This window comes from Lissotriton vulgaris, chromosome 3_2 (assembly GCF_964263255.1).
Source record: "Lissotriton vulgaris chromosome 3_2, aLisVul1.2, whole genome shotgun sequence".
NCBI classification, from domain to species: Eukaryota; Metazoa; Chordata; class Amphibia; order Caudata; family Salamandridae; genus Lissotriton; species Lissotriton vulgaris.
Genome location: NC_141690.1, coordinates 18,496,162 through 18,515,604, shown reverse-complemented (window position 1 = coordinate 18,515,604; position 19,443 = coordinate 18,496,162). Strand labels below are relative to the sequence as shown.

At 43.3% G+C, this 19,443-nt stretch overlaps 1 protein-coding gene across 1 annotated transcript in view; it reads right to left on the bottom strand.

The window, feature by feature from the left end:
- Nucleotides 1-19,443, bottom strand: part of RELL1 (RELT like 1) — a 136,642-nt gene that overhangs the window by 65,380 nt on the left and 51,819 nt on the right. Inside the window, exons 3-4 of the mRNA XM_086963993.1 lie at nucleotides 7,169-7,243; nucleotides 3,524-3,596 (exon numbers count right to left, since the gene is read on the bottom strand). Of these exons, the coding sequence (XP_086820119.1) occupies nucleotides 3,524-3,596; nucleotides 7,169-7,243 (148 nt within the window). The remainder of the gene's footprint in view (nucleotides 1-3,523; nucleotides 3,597-7,168; nucleotides 7,244-19,443) is intronic.

The following is a 19,443-nucleotide window of genomic DNA, read 5'->3' as shown; positions in this document are numbered from 1 at the left end:
ATAAAATGTCCCCCCCCTCCCTACTTGGGAGTGTTAGAATGGATGTCCAGCTATTGTGAAATATCAGAATCTTAGTCACCTGCAGAAAACAAGATCTCTGAATGTCAACCTTAAAGTGCGTAGTGCCTATCTAAGAATTCTGTAAAACTGTCAACCGAAATTTGTGAAAACAATCCATGTTAAAGACAATAGCCTTATATACAGCTAAGGTGGGAGTCATTCATTATTTAAGAAAAAGTTAGACAGCCAGATGCTCCTTGACCAGCCTGGTTGGGATACTAGAGTTTTTCATGCAGATGGAGGGCAAAAGGCTTATGAAAACTGGAGTGTCTATATTATTACAGAAATGAACAACGAATAATGCAGAAGATTTGCTAAAAAAAACAAGTTTAATGGGAATATAGTGACAAATCTTAACGTTGTTAAGTTCACACTCTTTAATAACTGGCTTTCAGTTATGTACCAGGGAAACTAGGATTATGTAGCATGGATGACCACATAATGCAGCAAGGTTATCTAACTTATGTGACAAAAATGCAAAGTATGTGGCACATTCTCTTGCAGTATTATTTTAATTCATTTTAGCTAGATACATTTTTTGTGAAATCTGCAAAATATGCACCAAATTATTGTGGCAATTCAACAAAGGTTGAAGTGGAGTTATACGCGAGGAAGGTAGTAAGGTTTTAACTTCTGTTAAAAACAAAACTTAAAAATTCACTGAATAAACAAAAAAACTTAAATTCGCCTTCTATTCATTATTGAAAGAAGTACAACTTGCACCTCCATAGATTTCAGATGTTATTAGTAATAAGCAACGCATCCCGAAGGTGCAAGTTGTACTTATGTCAGTTACTTACAACTGAAGACATTATCAGTATCGCCCACAAGATGGCACTATCCCCATGTGCTAGGGGTATAGTTAGTTGAAAGTAAGAATAAGGAGATATGTGACAATGACAATAGACACTGTACAGAAGAAAAGCAAATGGATTTCTTTACATGGTTATCTTAGGTTAAATAAAGAGCAGGCAGTGTCCTCTTGACATTCTCAGAGGGAGAGGGGAGGCTGGCCACTACAGACATCTAGGAATTAATTCAGTGATGGCCAATATTATGGAACAATTTATAAAGACAGAAAGGCATAACATTTATTGCAGCACAGTTTGATTTGTGGAAAGTCATGCCAGACAAAAATAATACATTAGAAAAACAACTGGCTGTGTGTGGGTGGGTTCCTTGGATTCCAACAATGTTCTCTAGTTGCACACAGCAGGCTCCTAGGGGCTGAATCACAAAGGTAAGTTTGAAAGTGTAAATCTCAGCACATGGAGCTCTTCCCTTACAGCTATCTGTAACCGACTTACAGAGAGACCACCATGTCCATGCAGAGATCCCTGCCATGATGTAGACCTGCGAGACTCCCCTCCACAAACGAGGGAACGGAGACTCCCACATCCGAATTTATGACCAAAAATTACAATTAGAATTGTTCCCGCTGTTTGTGGGGATCTCGGCCACCGGGGTAGTGATCTACTCACAGAAAGTAATGCGGCATTTTCAATAGAATTAATTTCATATTAAAAAAGGATATTTACTCTTTAACTAACAAATATTGAACTCACTTTAATAACTCCTATTCACCTAGGACTACCGTAGTAACAAGGGACAACACACCAGGGCTAAAAATTAAAAAAATAAATATTAACTCACAGTTTTTCATTTTAATTTAAAATAGCTTGAAATTAAACTCAAATTATAATTTGCCCTTGCAGTATGATATGTGTTGAATGTGTCACAGTGTTGGATGCAAGTTATGTATTATTTATTTGTAATTAAAATTGTTAAAAAAAATAATTTAATATTTTTAGTACATTTTATTAAAATATGTTTTGACAAAAAATTTTACTTTACAAAAATGTACTAAAGTTAAAGATCATTTAAATAAAGTTTAATAAAAAAAATGTATTTTAATTATTTCGTACGTTTTCCTATGTTAGTGTTCCTGCGTGCCACCACTCATTTCTATAGAAGTGTGTTGCAATAGCAGTGTTGGCCATCTGCGATGCTTGACCTACTCTGACACATAGCTGAAGTGAATTTAAGCCTGGTTTGTCAGTAGTACTACGAAAGTAAATGTGTATTTTGCCTTACGTGTGTGTGTTTTGAATTAGCATGTCCTATTTAAACCCCTCCTTCAAGTTCCCTGAATCCTACCCATTCAGGTGCAAGTACTACCCATTTTGTATCACTCCCCATTCTTCCTCCCACATTTACTACTAAGCTGTATAGCTATGTGTGGAGAAGGAGATCCCCCCACGAAACAGAAAAGATAGGAGAGGGGAAGATGGAGAGAAGCAAAAGGAGGAACGTGAATTGCATTTTGAGTAGTACTACTTTATATGCTCAAAAAAAGAGAATAGTTCCTGTAGTAAGTGGTTATATACGTATAGGTATGTGTGTATTGTAGCTTCTATAACAAGAACTTAGCTAGGGAACAATGGAACGCTGTGCATAGTAAGAGTCGGCCTAGGAATTAAACCTGTGTGGAGGGGATCTTGAACTAGAGTAAGAGGGGAAGCCGGATGAGAGTAAGGGGCCGAGGGTCCCAGAGCAAACACTAAATGAGAAGCTGGAGGACTGTCCTGGGACAAAACATGCTCTTAAATGGGAAACAGAGTAAAAAGTGGGGTTTCATTTGGATTTTTCTTTCTATTCCTAGTGCAGACACTTGAAACTCATTTTCCTTCCAAAATAGCTAAAATGTAAAATGTGGACAGAAACAGAGTAGAACATATATGATAATTAAGGCAAACAAGAAATATTAGAGGGTCTTTCTGAAGGATAGTTAGTAAAGAAGAGTATACTAAAGTGCTTGACAACTTCGGGTCATGCACAGAAAATAGTCAGTCTACCCTGCTAATAAAGTAAGCTTATACTGAAGTAACCTTAAAAAAAGCAGGAGTGAAGATAGCTGAAAAAATCACTTCAATTTAGATGGAAATGGGTCTCTAAGGCTTCCTTCAGTATCCTCAACCTGATTCGCTGCTCCCGGTTACCTTCTAGTATTATTGACTTGAGTGCTCATTATAACATTGTATCTTATATGAATTGCAACAAGAACAGACGTTCTGTTCTGCATGCCCTTCAATGAGCTAAGTGGTGTGGAGCCTTGAAAATGGAAAACCAGATGAACACGTGGCTGCAAGCGGCCCTTAACATTGGCTCACATGTTCTACCTACAAACTCTCCTGCAAAGCCATCTAAGGACACCTTCTGTGACAACCAAAATGACGAATGTAGAAATCCCACCATTCTGGCATAATTTCCACATTCATAAAAACACTGACAGGAAATGTAAAACATTTGCTTGTTGGTTCTATTATAGGTGCATTATAAAGAAAAATCGATAAATCGGGTTGAAAATGAGAAAATGTAGGCCTGGTCATGGAAAAATAACTAGCAGTCATAAGTAACTGTTCCAATAAAATCACGAACAAACCAATTAATGTATCATACTGACCTTTCAGGACAGATACTGTTGTCACCAAAGACAGAATTATCTGCTACCATTTCATTGAAAGCATCTGTATTTGCTGCAAAATGGAAAATAAATATTATACCAAATGATAATCATATTTGGTCGAAACTATCATTGACAGGAACTAAATAAAGATAATTGGTTAACCTAATTTAGCGATTGCATGCAAAAGACTCCGCTTTCCCTGCAAGCACTGTGGGATGTAATCTGGACAGAGCAATGCATTCTTGGTACCCACAATGCCAACGTAGAAAACACCTGCAGTACTTTAATTTCATTTAAGTTTTTGTTGTTTTCTGGATCTTATATCACAAGATGCTATGCTCGTCAGTAATTATACTTATGTCAATGGCTGGCGTTCATGCATTTTCGCTTTTTACTTGAGTCGCAGAACTTTTTTAATCTTTATGCTTTAGGTCTTGCTCAGTAGTGTTGGTTCATCTTTGAGCCTGGCACATTAATTAAGGGCCCCAATTATACAATGTTGCATATTCCATCATATACATATACATTTGCTAAACAGCATTTCCTTGATGTGACTCATACCCATTTAAGGTCCAGCACTTGGATCTCATGCCTGCCTACTTCCTGGCTCCATATAGAGCACCTCTCTCCCATATAATCCAGATTCGGCCTCACGCTTGATCCAGCCCTATGAGCGGAGCACCTACCAAATCATGGAGGGTCAACCTTACATCTGAAGCAACCTGGAATCATTCAAATGACAGGTAGGCGCTGCACCACAAGCACTTGCTGCTGAACTGCAAGATAGTTTAAATTCACCAACCCTGTAATAACCAATAGGTTGGCAACCAGGCTTGGACTGGGGCAGAAAATAGGGCCAGGCATTAAAATAAAAGTGGTTTACATTGGTGAATTAGAGAACTAAAAATTTAGGGGTCCGCATTTGCATTTTGAGGCAGTTTCTCTTCTTGTAAAAACGGCTGTATAGGTATTTTGCAGGGTATGGGAGGCTGCATGCATTTGTGCTAGCTGCAGCCAATGTTTATTTCAACGGCGGTGTCACCATAGAAAAAGCTGTATTTGCTGGGTATGACACGGAGATTCCGTTGGACGGCTTGCCAAATTTGGGATGGGTTGTCTGACACTATTTCTGCTGCCATCCTTAAGGTGCAAGCCTGCAAAGGACTTGCATGGTCTGTCATAGAAAAAGCCAAAAATATGAATTTTGGTTTAAATGTCCTAGTTAAAAGACAAAACAAAATGCCAAAGATAAAATTAACATATTTTGAATTTACATGTAATCTATGCATTTGGAAATTAGTTTTAAAACCAAGGGTTAAAAATGTTGCAAATTTTTCTATTTCTTGGTTTTTTTTACAGGCTCTAACTCTTGCTGTTAGGTCTCCTAAGGAGGGTTTGGGGGGCAGCCGACGGGAGGGAGGTCTGCCACACGGGCAGATAGGGAGGGGCGGGGCAGGCCGAGGTCCTGCCATTTTGTATATGTGTGCTACATAGCTATAGCCCAATTAAAGCCCAAGGGCTATAAGGGTAGGTTGCATTGGGCTCCCAGCTACCATTTTAGGTTTGGTGACCTGGTGGTTGGGAGCAGAGGCATAGCGTTAGGATTTCTTTTCCCTCTCTCCGACCCTATTTTTTATTGGATACGAAGGGGTATTATTTGAGGCAAGTGTTCTGGTTGGTTCAGATTGGGACACATTTGCAAGGGGTAAATAGTGTTGCCGCTTGGAACAGGTGCTTGGCGGGGGTTTGCAAAGTTTGCCACGGGTTGACAGAAGTTTGGTTAGCGTTGAAAACTGGGAACATGGGCAGGGAAAGGGTAGGCAGGTAGTTTAAGGTTCAGTTGTAGCCGTTTGGTTGTTTACAGTTTCAGAAAGGCAGGCATAGATCTTGGTTTAATAGATATGTATATTTTAACTGTAATACATTGTAATGTTGGTAATCTGTTAATGACAGGGTGGGGGATTGTAGGGGTGGGGCGGGGTCGGGTGTCAGATATCGGATGTATGGTGAGTTTTTAGTTTTGTAAGGCTGTTGCCAGCTTATTGTAATGTGCACCTGTTTCAATAAAGTGGCTTTTTCACACACAAAATGGTGTCTAGTCTGGTCTGCCCACTTCTCCCAACCATAGTCCCTTCCTCTTATTTAACTTACCTCCTATCCCTAACCTCGTAATTTAACCATCCAGATCAACAACCTTAACCATAACACTGTGTCTAACTCTAAACTAATCAAACCTTAGCATCCACCTATATTTTACCATTACCCTAATCTCATCTCTAACATTAATCCGATCACTAATCCGAGGTCTCCCAGTATGCATAACCCTTACTCCCTCACACTACCTCCATCCCTTCCACCTTCCCTAACCCCAAGGCACATCAATATTTTTTCAACATTTTGTTTTTCTAACTTTTTATTTCGAAATTCAAACCCAATACCAGAGTGTAACATTGCCAGCAACAGTATTAAGCCTGATTGGACACGGCTCGGCTCAAAGGAATGAAGGTCTGAAGGAGGGGGCAAACCCATGGAGGGGAGGATATAGGGCCCATGGGCGTAGTCGTCTGGCTGAAGTTACAAAAGAGAATAAATATATGGGGGTAGGGTATGGGGTGAAATGTAGACATGAGAGCAGGACATGGGAGTAGGTTACACCAGCGGCTACACCGTTCGTCACCTGCAGGCGGTCATGCCATACAGGTAGGGCCGACGGTATTCGAAAAAAATGTTGCCACATAAAACCCCAATACTAACCGCAGCAACTTTTTTCAAGCGGGTGCGGTAAAGACATTACCTTCGCCACACTGGCGATACCGTGGGCCAACCATGAAATCGCAAATCTGGACTTCAGTCATTTTTATTGATAATGAAGAACAACAGAACCATTCCGATTGGTTATGCCAATAAAATTCATGCATGATTAGGTCTTTGAAGTGCATCCAAAAGGTAGGCTTAAAAAAGAGTCTGGGTTTTTGCGTGATTTGAACACCATTAAGTAAGAGACAAGGCAATATTTGAAAACAGATGAAATTACCTTGGTTATCACTAGCATCTCAATGAGATGTTAATTTGCAAACACAGAAACTTCAGAAAAAGGTTAACATGAGGTCTCAAGTCTGCAATATAATTTTTGTTATACAATTTGCGAGTTTCTCTTGCCCCAAAACCAGATGTGGTGCTCATATGAACCCCATCCCCTCCCTGTGATGGGCTTTTGGATAGTTTCCGAGTAACAATTATGTGAGGGAAGTTTAAATATACAGCACATCTTTGCAGCTTGTTAGAGCCCATCCCCTTATTCAAATGTGCAAAAGGCACAAAAGAGCGCTTTGTGCTGCTGACGATTAGCATAACCCAATGGTGATTTTATCGTAAAAGACAAAGTCCACGGTGCATACACCAGAAAGTAAAGCAGCACGGCGTACTTCCGCCAATTATTATGCAAGGTAATGATGGCTGGAAATAATGCTGCTGATAATTATAGTGTGGTGGGTGTACACTTTTACACAACTCAATTTTCATATGCATTCCAAAATTGTAAACCCATTTGTGAAATATTTTATTTAAAGTCGGCGAACTTCGGTTACAACGAAAACGGTGAGAATTTTCGGGGACTTTAAAAAAAAACATTTTTTAACTTACCTTCATTTTTCATAATGCAATTCACGATCTGCCCCACTGTGTCATTATTGCCGTCAGCTATAGACTCATTCATTTCTACAAAAAATAATAAGTCAACATAATCAAAAAACGAGCCAAAGGATATTCTTCGCATTACAAGCAGACTGACAGGTACAGTTCCTATTCACAATCTCTGAAAATAAAATCAAAATCCGCAAACCGAATTCTGTAACATGAAGTGACATTGCAGGATATAGTTTGAAAGACGTACTGTACAAAGGTTTTTTTTGAATATTCGGACCCCGAGGGCGCACTGCCTGAGTTAGTACGTTACAGTGTGTGAAAGATACATGGAATTTCGTTGTGTAGTGCGTGTAGAGCAGACGGCAAACACCCTAAACCGTCCAAAAAGTCAACAGACAAAGCAAATTAACGAAGCTACGCTCTCGCAACTACATGTGTGGTAACAAACAGGGTACAATGACCAAAATGGAAAAGAGGCGCAGAAGCAGATTCTTTGGTGTGTATCTCCTTGTCACAGCAAGATGTTGATTTTATTTTCTCCAGACTTGAGAAATGTTACATTCGCCGACACGTGTTTCGTCGTGTGCGGTTGAGTCAACACGACTCTTCAGGGCTTAAACTCCAATTCCAATTGTTAGGTTTGGAGTAAGTCTGGGTCTTGTAATCTATGTTCACTATGTAACTAGTTGGACTACGAAATAGTCAATACAATGGAAGCATTAAACCAGTAAGGTCATAAGAGTGCTGAGTGTCTCTTCTATTTGTGATCACTTCTCACTGGTCGGTAATGAACCTCGAGTTAGGCGCTGAATACGTCTGAGTATCAGGCGGAAGCCGGGAGGGGATTCTTCAGTTGTGCCCACGAAGGAAACGGGTGCGTCTCCTCTACGGCGGTGTACCGATAAAGGCAATCCCTCCTCTGTTAGTTCCCGGCGGTCACGAGAGACGACCGCCGGGAACTAACAGAGGAGGGATAGCTTTAATATAGTTTGAAAGACCATGGGCCTGAGTGACTCTGGAGGATGGGCACTCATTCACAGCCGTGACTGATATCCAATCCGCCTTATTACAAGTGCATTACGGTGTTATCCGTTTTCTTTGTGATGGAGTACCCGTCCTCCATACTCTAAATCAGGCCTCTATAGGGTATGATATCTAAGCTAAGCACAAAAAGTTAAAGTTTTGCCCTCATTGTTCTACACATTAATTCACTGATATTCACCAAACTGATACACTTGTTTTAATCTTCATAAACACTGCAAATACTCCGTGCATCATCGTTCACGTTAATGAGTCTGCTATTAACACAAGAAGCAGTTTAAAAGGGAAAGCCGCGCTTTGAAAAAGCTAGGTATGTGTACCCTTTTTTATAAGACAATCTCGATTTTTATGAAACTGGTATTTCCTGACACTCTGTAGCAGTCCTGCCAAGTATCACGCAATAGGTGTGACAATAACGCATTTCAGTGTGGTGCTCCGCATCACCGCACTGAAATACATTGTCACGCATAATGCCGTAGTTTCAGGTGTCACACAAAGCACACCACAAGCAGTAGTAGCTGTGAGCTCCCGTGCCTGGCTGGCTGCTCTCACAGGCTTCGGGCAGTTCCAGCGCAGGCAGTGGCAGTCAGTCAGTGCTGCTACAATTGTATCTATATGATTTCCGTGGCGCCACTGGGCTGAGTGACAGTCTCAGACTGGCAGTAGCACCGCGAGGATGTGACCTCACACATCCTGCTAACATCGCGCGAAGCTATGATGAGCTGCTAACTGGCTCGTCGTCACCTTGCACGGTAGGCTTCCTTGAATAGATGATTTATCAATAAAAGCCAGGTGAGATATAACCATGACTAATCCTAATCAACATAGTGCAAGTGAACAAGAAAAAGGAAGACGTCAGGCTAAGGTAAAGGCAGCGTCCTATGTTCAAGTGAGACAGCATTATCGTAACATTCAGTAGGATGCAAAAGTCGCTTAACAATGGTGCATACAGAGGACCAGAAATCGTGTAGAGAGACATGGTCAGCATGTCCAATCGGCATGAATTGCTGTTCATTATTGCAAGCAGAATCAGTAGTCTATCATCAACTAACAGGCTTCCAAACCTCAAACAAAGAATGCACAGGAACAGAACATGAGCTGCTGTTTTTTTGTGGTTCTATTTCACTGCGCTATTTTTAATCAAAAAATGGGTGCTCGTCTCAAAAACGAAGACAGGATGCATTTGGGCTCAAATATAGTGCAAAATGACCGATTTGCATCTCTTGTAATTAGGGATAATTCCGTGTAATTTTGCAGAACATGTTTTTAATTAAGTAAAACCAAATAATCTAAATTTCAAGCACCCAAAAATACCCATGGTCTCCTGACTTTGTTTGTCTCTGCCACATTTCCAGTGGTTTCCACTACCTTTGTAACACGCTTGTTTTCACAAAAGTACACCTTATCAGCAAATTTAGATCTCATCTATTCAAGAGCTATTGGTTTTGCCAATGTGTTTTGGCCGTGTTATACACCAGTGTGGCTTCTGTTCAGCATGGCTAAAAGTTAGTGGCCTAGAGAAGAGTGGAGTAGAGTGTCACAGAGTAGTGTGTCAGAGTGTTGGAAAGTAGAGGGTCATAGGGTGGTGCTGAGTAGCATGGCGTACAGTGGATGGAGTGTTGTGGAGTGGAGTAGCGTGTCGTGGAGTAAAGTGGAGAAGAGTAGAGCAGAGGCAGTGGAGTAGAGTGTCATGGAGTAGTGTGTCAGAGTAGTGTGGAGTGGCAAAGAGTTAAGTAGTGTCAGAGTGGGGTGTCACAGAGTAGAGGGTCATACAGTGGAGTGGCGTAAAGTGGAGGAGAGTGGATTGGAATACATTTTTGAGGTGTGGAGTGGAGTAGGGTAGAGAGGAGTAGAGTGTCGTAGAGTGGAGTGTTGTGGAGTAGCATAGACTGGAGCAGAATGTCAGAGTACTGAAGAGTGGAGTGAAGTAGAATGGAGTGTTTGAGTGTTCCAGAGTGCTGTGTAGTGACGTAGAGTGGAGTGGTGCAAAGTGCTGTGGAGTGTTGTAGAGTGGAGTGGTCTTTTAGTGGAGTGTTGTAGAGTGGGGTGGTGCACATTGGGGTGGCATAGAGTGGAGTGGCATTGTAAACTGGCACAGAGTGGAGTGCATAGAGTGGAGTGGCACAGAGTGGACTGGAGCTGTGCAGAGTGGAGTAAAATGATGTAGAGTGGTGTGTCGCAGAGAGGAGTGGGGTGTCATACAATGGACTAGATTGCGAGACTGTACTAAGATAGAGTAGAGGGTCATAAAGTGGAGTAGAGAAGAGTGGATTAGTGTGTCAGAGTGGAGTACTGTTAAGTGGAGTGGGATATAGTGGAGAAAAGTGAAGTGGCTTTGACTGTCATATTGTAGAGTGGAGTGTTGTATAGTGGAGTAGAATATGAATGGATTGGAGTGAAGTGGCATGGAGTGCCATAGAGTGGAGTGCCATAGGGTGGAGTGGCATAGAGGGCTGTGGATTAGACTGGCATAGAGTAGAGCGGCTAGAGTGGAGTGACACAAAGTACAGTGTTGTAGAGTGGAATGGCTTGGATTGGAGTGGCGTAGAATGTCAGAGTGGACTGGCGTACAATGTTAGTGTGGAGTGGCATAGAGTGTCTTGAGTCGCGCTTTCCACAACTGCTCAAGCCTGTATCGCCCCTGCTGCCTCCTTCACAGCATAGCGCTGTAGTGCGAGCATAGCGCTGTATAGCGCTATAGTGCGAGTAAATTTAAAAAAGCCTAACATTTGCATTTTTATCTGCTAGCGCTTTTGGGGTCATTGAATAGAGCACTTGAGTCGCGCTTTCCACAACTGCAGTGCGAACTTACAGCTAGGCTGAGTGTCCATTACATAGACTGCTCTCTAAAGTAAACTATAGTCATTGCTGATTGCCTGTGCCCCAGCCTTCCTCCAGTTTCGTTTTATTTCACTGCCGCCATCTTACTTGTTGTTGTGGTGCCTCAGAGACCGTCCCCCACAGCCCGGCCCGCCTCCCTGCTGACCCTCCCTCGCCCCTCCCCCTCCACCATCCATATATGACAGTTCTTCCCGCGCGCAGGGTTCACGCGCAGCGACCGCGCCCAACCCGCGCCGAAGGTGCGCCAAAGGTAAGCCCGTCTACGCCCGTCCGCGCCTGGACCGCGCCCAGCGCCAGAACCCCTGCCCCTCGCGCTACCCAGCCCTCCCGCATTACCTACGATGCCGCCTCCCTCCTAGCCCTTAACCCCGGTCGCGCCCCCAACTGCGTCCAAGCCGCTCCTGGACACACCCATGGACCTTTCTCTTGCTACTCCTGCAAATTCAGCGGCACCGACAACATCTCCGCTACAACCACACCACAGATTCCCGACCCCAACCACCTACAATGCATCCTTCTCAACACCCGTTCGGTCCACAGGCACGCCATTGACCTATGGAATCTACTAGACACCATTTCTCCGGACATCGCCTTCCTTACGGAAACATGGATGAATGCTTCCTCCGCCCCAGACATCACCATTGCCATCCCTGAAGACTATAAGATCACCCGCAAAGACCGTACCAGCCACACAGGAGGAGGAATCGCTATCGTCCATAAGAAATCTATCCGCATCTCAACAAGCTCTGACGCCAACCTCGCCAACTCCGAACACCTTCACTTCCAGATCCACATCGACCCCAAGACCACACTCAGAGGCACCCTCCTCTACAGACCACCAGGACCCCGCGCAAAATTCAGTGAAGACATCACGGACTTCATCACTCCACACGCGCTCCCCTCCAAAGACTATATTCTTCTGGGAGACCTCAACCTTCACCTTGAAAAGATAAACGACCACAACACCGCCACCCTCGTGGACAACCTCGCCAACCTCGGACTTAAACAGCTAGTCACTTCCCCCACCCACATCGCAGGTCACACACTCGACCCCATCTTCACATCCAGCAACCATGTCTCCTTCAGCCACACTACGGATCTCCTCTGGACTGACCACAGCTGCGTTCACTTCACCTACAACAAGCCGAAACCCATCAACCACTCCCAACCTACCCTGCAAAGAAACTGGAACAAAATCACCACGGACCAAATCTCCGCATCGCTCCTTCGAAACTCCCCAGCCCTCTCTTCTAACGCCAACGAAGCCGCCACCAACCTCACCCTATGGTTATCCAACACCGCCGACACCTTAGCTCCACTGAAAAAACGTCAAAGCAAACCTGGCAGCAAGAAAGCCTCATGGTTCAACGATGATCTCAAGAAGTCCAAGAAACTCTGCCGCTCCCTTGAAAAGGCCTGGAAAAAAGACCCAACCACCAGCACCAAGGACGCCTTCAAAAGCGCCACCCGCACTCACCACCAACTGATCCGAAAAGCCAAGAAAACAGCATTCAAGGATCGACTTGACAACAACGCCCACAACAGCAAGGAACTTTTCAACATCGTCAAGGAATTTTCCAATCCATCGGCCAACTCCAACGACATCACCCCCTCTCAAACCCTCTGCGACTCCCTAGCCTCTTTTTTCCACAACAAGATTGCAGACATCCACAACAGCTTTGACAACCAACCCGGAAACCAACCCACCCTACCATCTGCTGACCATCTTCCCCCCGTGAACACCCTTAACGCCTGGAACCCAATCTCCACTGAGGACACCATCCGCCTGATGAATTCCATCCACTCAGGATCCCCCACAGACCCATGCCCTCACCACATCTTCAACAAAGCAGACTCCGACATAGCACCGCACCTCCGAGACGTCATCAACTGCTCCTTCAACTCCGCTACCTTCCCAGAAGACTGGAAACACGCTGAACTCACCGCCCTTCTGAAAAAACCAACAGCGGACCCCACCGAACTCAAAAATTACCGCCCCATCTCGCTTCTTCCATTCCCGGCCAAAGTCATCGAGAAAGCCGTCAACAACCAGCTTGCCGCCTTCCTCGAAGCCAACAAATCCCTCGACCCCTCACAATCTGGCTTCCGAGCAAAACACAGCACTGAGACCGCCCTCATCGCAGCAACAGACGACATTCGAACTCTACTGGACAATGGAGACACAGTCGCCCTCATCCTCCTCGACCTCTCTGCAGCATTCGATACAGTCTGCCACAGCACCCTTCTACAACGCCTCAATAACATCGGAATCCAAGGAAAAGCACTTGAATGGATCACCTCGTTCCTCACCGGAAGAACCCAGAGAGTCCGCCTTCCTCCATTCAAGTCCGAGGCCTCTGAAGTCATCTGCGGCGTACCCCAAGGATCCTCACTCAGTCCCACCCTCTTCAACGTATACATGAGCCCCCTCGCGGCCATCGCACGCCAACACAACCTCAACATCATCTCTTACGCAGACGACACTCAACTGATCCTTTCTCTCACCAATGACCCCAGCACCGCCAAAACTAACCTACACGAAGGAATGAAAGAAGTTGCCGAATGGATGAAACACAGCCGTCTGAAACTGAACTCAGACAAAACTGAAGTCCTCATCTTAGGTACATCCCCCTCTGCATGGGACGACTCCTGGTGGCCGGAAGCCCTCGGAAAAGCACCCATCCCGACAGACCACGCACGGAACCTTGGCGTCATCCTGGATTCTTCACTCTCAATGAACAGAAAAGTCAGCGCCGTATCCTCTTCCTGCTTCAACATTCTTCGCATGCTCAGAAAAACATTTCGCTGGATCCCCTCCGAAACAAGGAAAACAGTCACCCACGCTCTGGTCACGAGCCGACTAGACTACGGAAACACCCTCTACGCGGGTACTACCGCAAAACTCCAGAAGAAACTCCAACGAATCCAAAACGCCTCAGCCAGGCTCATATTAGACATCCCACGCAACGAACACATCTCTGGTCACCTTAAAGACCTCCACTGGCTACCCGTCAATAAGAGGATCACTTTCCGACTGCTTACCCACGCACACAAATCACTCTACGACATCGGACCAGATTGCCTCAACTCTCGACTGTCCTTCTACACCCCCTCCCGCCAACTACGTTCTTCCAGCCAAGCCCTCGCCACTGTACCTCGAATCAACAAGACCACCATGGGAGGCAGATCCTTTTCATACCTGGCTGCTAAAACATGGAACTCACTCCCCGCTTACCTTCGCCTCACCCAGAACCACCTAGCGTTCAGAAAGCAGCTTAAAACGTGGATATTTGACAAATAATCCTCCTCCCCTTCCTAAGCGCCTTGAAACCCTCTGGGTATGTAGTGCGCTATACAAATTTTATGACTTGACTTGACTTGACAGTGGATTGGCATAGAGTGTCATGGACAAGAGTAGTGTGCCACAAGGTGGAGTATCGCAGAGTGGAACAGACTAGAGTATCGTAGAGTGAAGTGGCATAGAGTGGAGTGGAGTAGTGTTACAGAGTAGAGTGGCATAGAGTGAAGTGGACTAGTGGCAGAGTGGAGTGGCATAGAATGTAGTGGAGTGGAATAGAGTAGCACAGATTGTCGCACAGTGGAGTAGAGTGGAACAGTGGAGAGTGTAGTGGAGAGTTGTAGAGGGCTATAGTATAGTGTCAGAGTTGGGTGTCCTAGAGTAGTATATAGTGTCGGAGTGGCGCAGAGTGGATTAGAATTAAATGTCATGGCGTGTTGTAGAGTGGCGTGGAGTGGCATACAGTTTAGTGGAGTAAAGTGCCATGGAGAGGAGTGGCGTGGAGTGTTGTGGAGTGGTCCTTTAGTGGAGTGGCATGGAGCGTTGTAGAGTGGGGTGACGTACAGTGTTGTGGAGTGGCATAGAGTTGAGTGCTGCAGAACAGAAGGGGGTAGAGTGGAGTAGTGTCAAAGTGGAGTGGCGTGGAGAAGAGTGGAGTAGTGTGTCTCAGTGGAGCAGTGTGGATGACTAAAAAAGTGGAAAAAGGAGGAAAAGATATCTAATTATTTATCCAATAGGGGACTTTAAATTCTCCTATCGTTTGTGTCACTTGTCCACTAATCTAAAATTACCAAAGCCATCACTACTATGTGAGGACGTGATTACACATTTTATTTATTGTAATCAAGCAGAATTATTCTCCGGAAATTTCTTTATCAAAAGATTTTTTCACTATACACAAATATATATATACATATGTACACAACTATATACAACAAATACAAGCAAAAAACATATAGCATATAAAGTTTATACAAAAAAAAATATTTAAAAAAATCACAAATAATTTCTTCTTCACCCAATCAAAAGAATATTACAGTAACAGTTGAGTGTCCTCCTATTCAGTCTAGGGGGTACACTTTGAGTTAGCCAGACACAACTGGTTCAATAAGTGATTCAACAGAACCCAAATCATTGGATGTGTCAATGGCAATCATTTCCCATAACATTTCAAAATAGTGACTCCTCCTTATGGAAAGTGTTGACGCGGTCGCGTTTCGACCTTCCAACAAATCTGGCCTCCTCAGGACAGGGCGATAGAGAACTCCTGGAAATCAGTCCAGCGGCACCAAGCGTAGAGTTTCACACAAAAGTGTACACTGCTTAAACACAGCAGGCACATGTCTGCTAAGGAAGAGCTCTCACTAGTGTCTTGCTCGGGGTACTCAATATCCCAGAATGAATAACTTTGTTAATAGCAGGTCCGGACAATTAATCCCAACGCGGGGCCGCCATCACGGTAAGTAAATCACCATAATCACACAGTGGAGCAGTGTGTCAGAGTGGAGTGTCACAGAGTGTAGTGTAGTACAATGAACTAGAGTGTCAGAGCAGAGTGGGGAAGAGTGGAGTAGAGTGGCAAAGTGGAGTGGCAAAGAGTGGAGAAGAGTGGAGTAGTGTGTCAGAATGGAGCAGTGCTGTAGAGTGAAGCAGAGTATTGTGGCTTACAGTGGAGTGGCACAGAAAGGAGTGGCATGGCATAGAGTCTCGTAGTGTCGTAGAGTGGAGTGTTGTAGACTGGAGTGTCGCAGAGTGGAGTAGAGTGTTGTGGAGTGGCTAGAGTGGCTTTGAAGGAAGTGGCATAGAGTGGAATGGAGTGGCATAGAGTGGAGTGTCGTGGATTGGTATAAAATTGAATGGCGTGAAGCTGAGTGCAGTGGCGTAGAGGGACATAGAATGGAGTGATGTAGAGTGTAGTGGAATAGAGTGAAGTAGTGGAATAAAGTGTTATGAGTCGAGTGGCTTAGAGTGGCACAGAGGGGAGCAGAGTGTTGTGGAGTGCCGTAGACTAAGGCAGAGTGGTGTGCAGACCCATAGAGTGTTACATATTGGAGAGGCATAGAGTGTATCGCGGTGGTGTGACAGAGTGGAGTGACACAGAGTGGAATGGTGTGGAGTGCAGAGGGGTGGAGTAGTTGTTTAATGTAGTGGAATAGGGTGGTGGAAAGTGGAGTGTCCCAGAGTGGAGTGGAGAGTGGAATAGAGAGGCACAGAAAGAAGTGCCACAGAGTAGAGTGGAGGCACGAGGAGTGGCACAGAGTGGAGTACAATGTCATAGAGTGGAGTAGGCCTGATGTGGTATCACATTGCTATTACATACAACACATTTTCAATTGAAATTATCATTAAAATTGCACAGGCCTACTGTTTGACTGGTAAAACTATACAACGCACAAACGGTAATGTGTGGAAATCGGCATCACTTAGTGTATTGATTTGATCATATTAAAATGTTTGTTTCCACCACACATCAGAATTACAAAAAAATTTGCTCCATTTGTGCTTTCCCAATTCTGATATTCTGAAATATTTGTGCAGTTTATAAACTGGCATTTAAATTTTGATGTATGCTAGAAGAAACATAAAATCCTACACAGCATTTCCATCCATACACCCAGTAATGTCACATAAATCATCATACTTTGCGGTCAGAGAAAGAAAAATAAACACCAACCTCCATGGGAAGATCTGACCTCTGTCTTTGAATGCTCAGCAAATGTGACAAGTTAAAAACAAAATTTAAAAGCCTCTTTATTGCTCATTCACTTCTGGACTCCAGCACTCCTACATTCAGCGCCTAAGGCATGGATATCAAATTGATTAACAGGATTGTCCAAGTTGTGCTAATAGTAAAGAACACTGGCTAAAATAGACAAGCTAGTAGGCAAGACTGATGAGCTTGTAGTTGCAAAGATAGGTAGAAGCATTAGAGTAGCAAGAAACGTGTCTGGAAACCTTTTCAAGAAATACAGCATGTATACTACTGTAAACTAACATACATGGGAGACAAATGAAAACGCATGCATTCTTGTGGAGTGGGTCACGAAAAAGAAAAAAAAGAGTTCCCAGCAAGCACTAGTGGAGCCAGTTTGGCAGGTGTTAAACAGACTATGCTCCACGGGAGGGACAAAGACATGATGAACAGCCTAAAAAAACAAATAAAATCACGTGGTGTCCCACACTACAAGTCCTATTTCTGAACTAAAGGACAGCTGTACGGATACTATTGTGAATCTAACAGTGAACCACAAGCAGACCTGTCTTAGAATACTCAGGTACGAAAAGGCGAGAGGTAAGAGATTCTGGTACATCAAAGTTTTAAACTACCACAGATTATTCTACCATTATTACACAATTCTAGCAAACAATGGATTAATGTGGCTGTTCTCAAGAGGTTTTTTGTGAATGGCGTATACAAAATGTTATTATTAACTTTTCATACAATTTGATTTGTCAATACATTAAAAACATAGATGAGTACACTTTTCGTTTTAATACAAAATTTATAAAATGTAAAACATAATACATAAAACAAGAATCAGAAAAACGTCGACGCGGCGTTTCTGCTTTTTTTCTTATAAAAAACACCTTCTTCAGGACAGACTCTAGGTTAAAAGAACACAGGATTACCAACCATTGATTATCACAGTATTATCTTTGTTTACACATTATCACAGTTTTCCCTAATACACATACAACTATTAAGTTCACATGCCCTCATTACTTTTTGTGTATACACACAATTAATATAATTAGCCATTTATAGTCTGTTACCTCTCCCTTTTTCTTAGTCTATTCGGTCTATGTATATGTAAACTGACCCCTCTACTGTTTTTTATTTATAGTAACCCCAAGGTGTCTCATACCTCGAAATTAAAATAGGTTGTTGTGAACTCAATGGAATATTGGAGTTCGTACTGCCTCAGGATCCCTTCAATTATATGGGTCTTTTGGCTATCAGTGCTTCTTGTGAGGATAATGGCAACTGACCGTGAGATAAGAAGGAAAAAATCAGTATATTATCCGCCATGTTTATTTGTGGCCTTCTTGCCTTTCAAGAGGGAAAACTTATATTACCTTAAGCAATAGTACGTGCGGCCGTACTGACTGTTCAGGGGAGCCATCGATTTGGAAGAGAATACTTCTTAATGGTATTTCTGTTGGTTGAGATGATGATAAGTGTTATTGGGTGGTCTTACTATCTTAGTTTATTGTGCATCTAGTGATAAAGTGCAGGACTCCCCATTAGTAAGGTAAACGGATCACTGAAAACCCAGACCTTCTTCTGCTGCATTCAAAGGCACATAAGGACTCGGGGTTGACCTCCCGTCTTTATGAGGGTTCAGACTCACTTCTGTAAGAAAAATAGTGTAGTATTAACTCCCTATATTGTGAAGACAGCTGGGGATTTTCACACTTGATTGGTCTTTAATAACTATCTATTAGATGTTATTTATCGTTATTTATAGAATAGATGCGTTGTACTACTCCCTTCTTTTGAATGGGTTTGGAGTCAAAAGTATTCTCATATTGGTTATCTATACTGAGTGTGTTTCTACCCTTTCTGAGTGTATCTCGTTGCCAGCTTATAGCCCTTTTTTTTGTAGGTGAACTATTCTGGCTTGGTTGCGGTCAATCAGTGAACAGTTCACTATATACATTTCTATTTTCATGCATAAACTTTGGAGGACTCTTTTGAATATGCTTAGGTTGTTTGTAGCCTTCGTAATGCTTAACTTTATATCTTTCCATCCATATTTGAAAGCTGGTTAAATACGATTTGTATAAGTCTCTTCTCGTTGTGAACGTTCATGCTCAAAATGTAGGATTATTCTCCTCATGGTATGTTATGTTAAGAGGAGAGATCCATTTTTTATTTTTTTAATAATAAAAAAAGGGGGGGGTCTGTTGCCTTGATCGCTACGCCTTTTACTGCTGCGTGTGGGTATACACTAAGTACTTAGGCCGGCAGATTCATTAGTTGTGGGAATACCCTTCTGCTTGTATGTTCTATTAACTATATCCCAACACCCTTGGAGCTTCGTTTTACTCACCTTTCAAGTTTACACCGGCCTCCCTGCTCCTCGCTTGG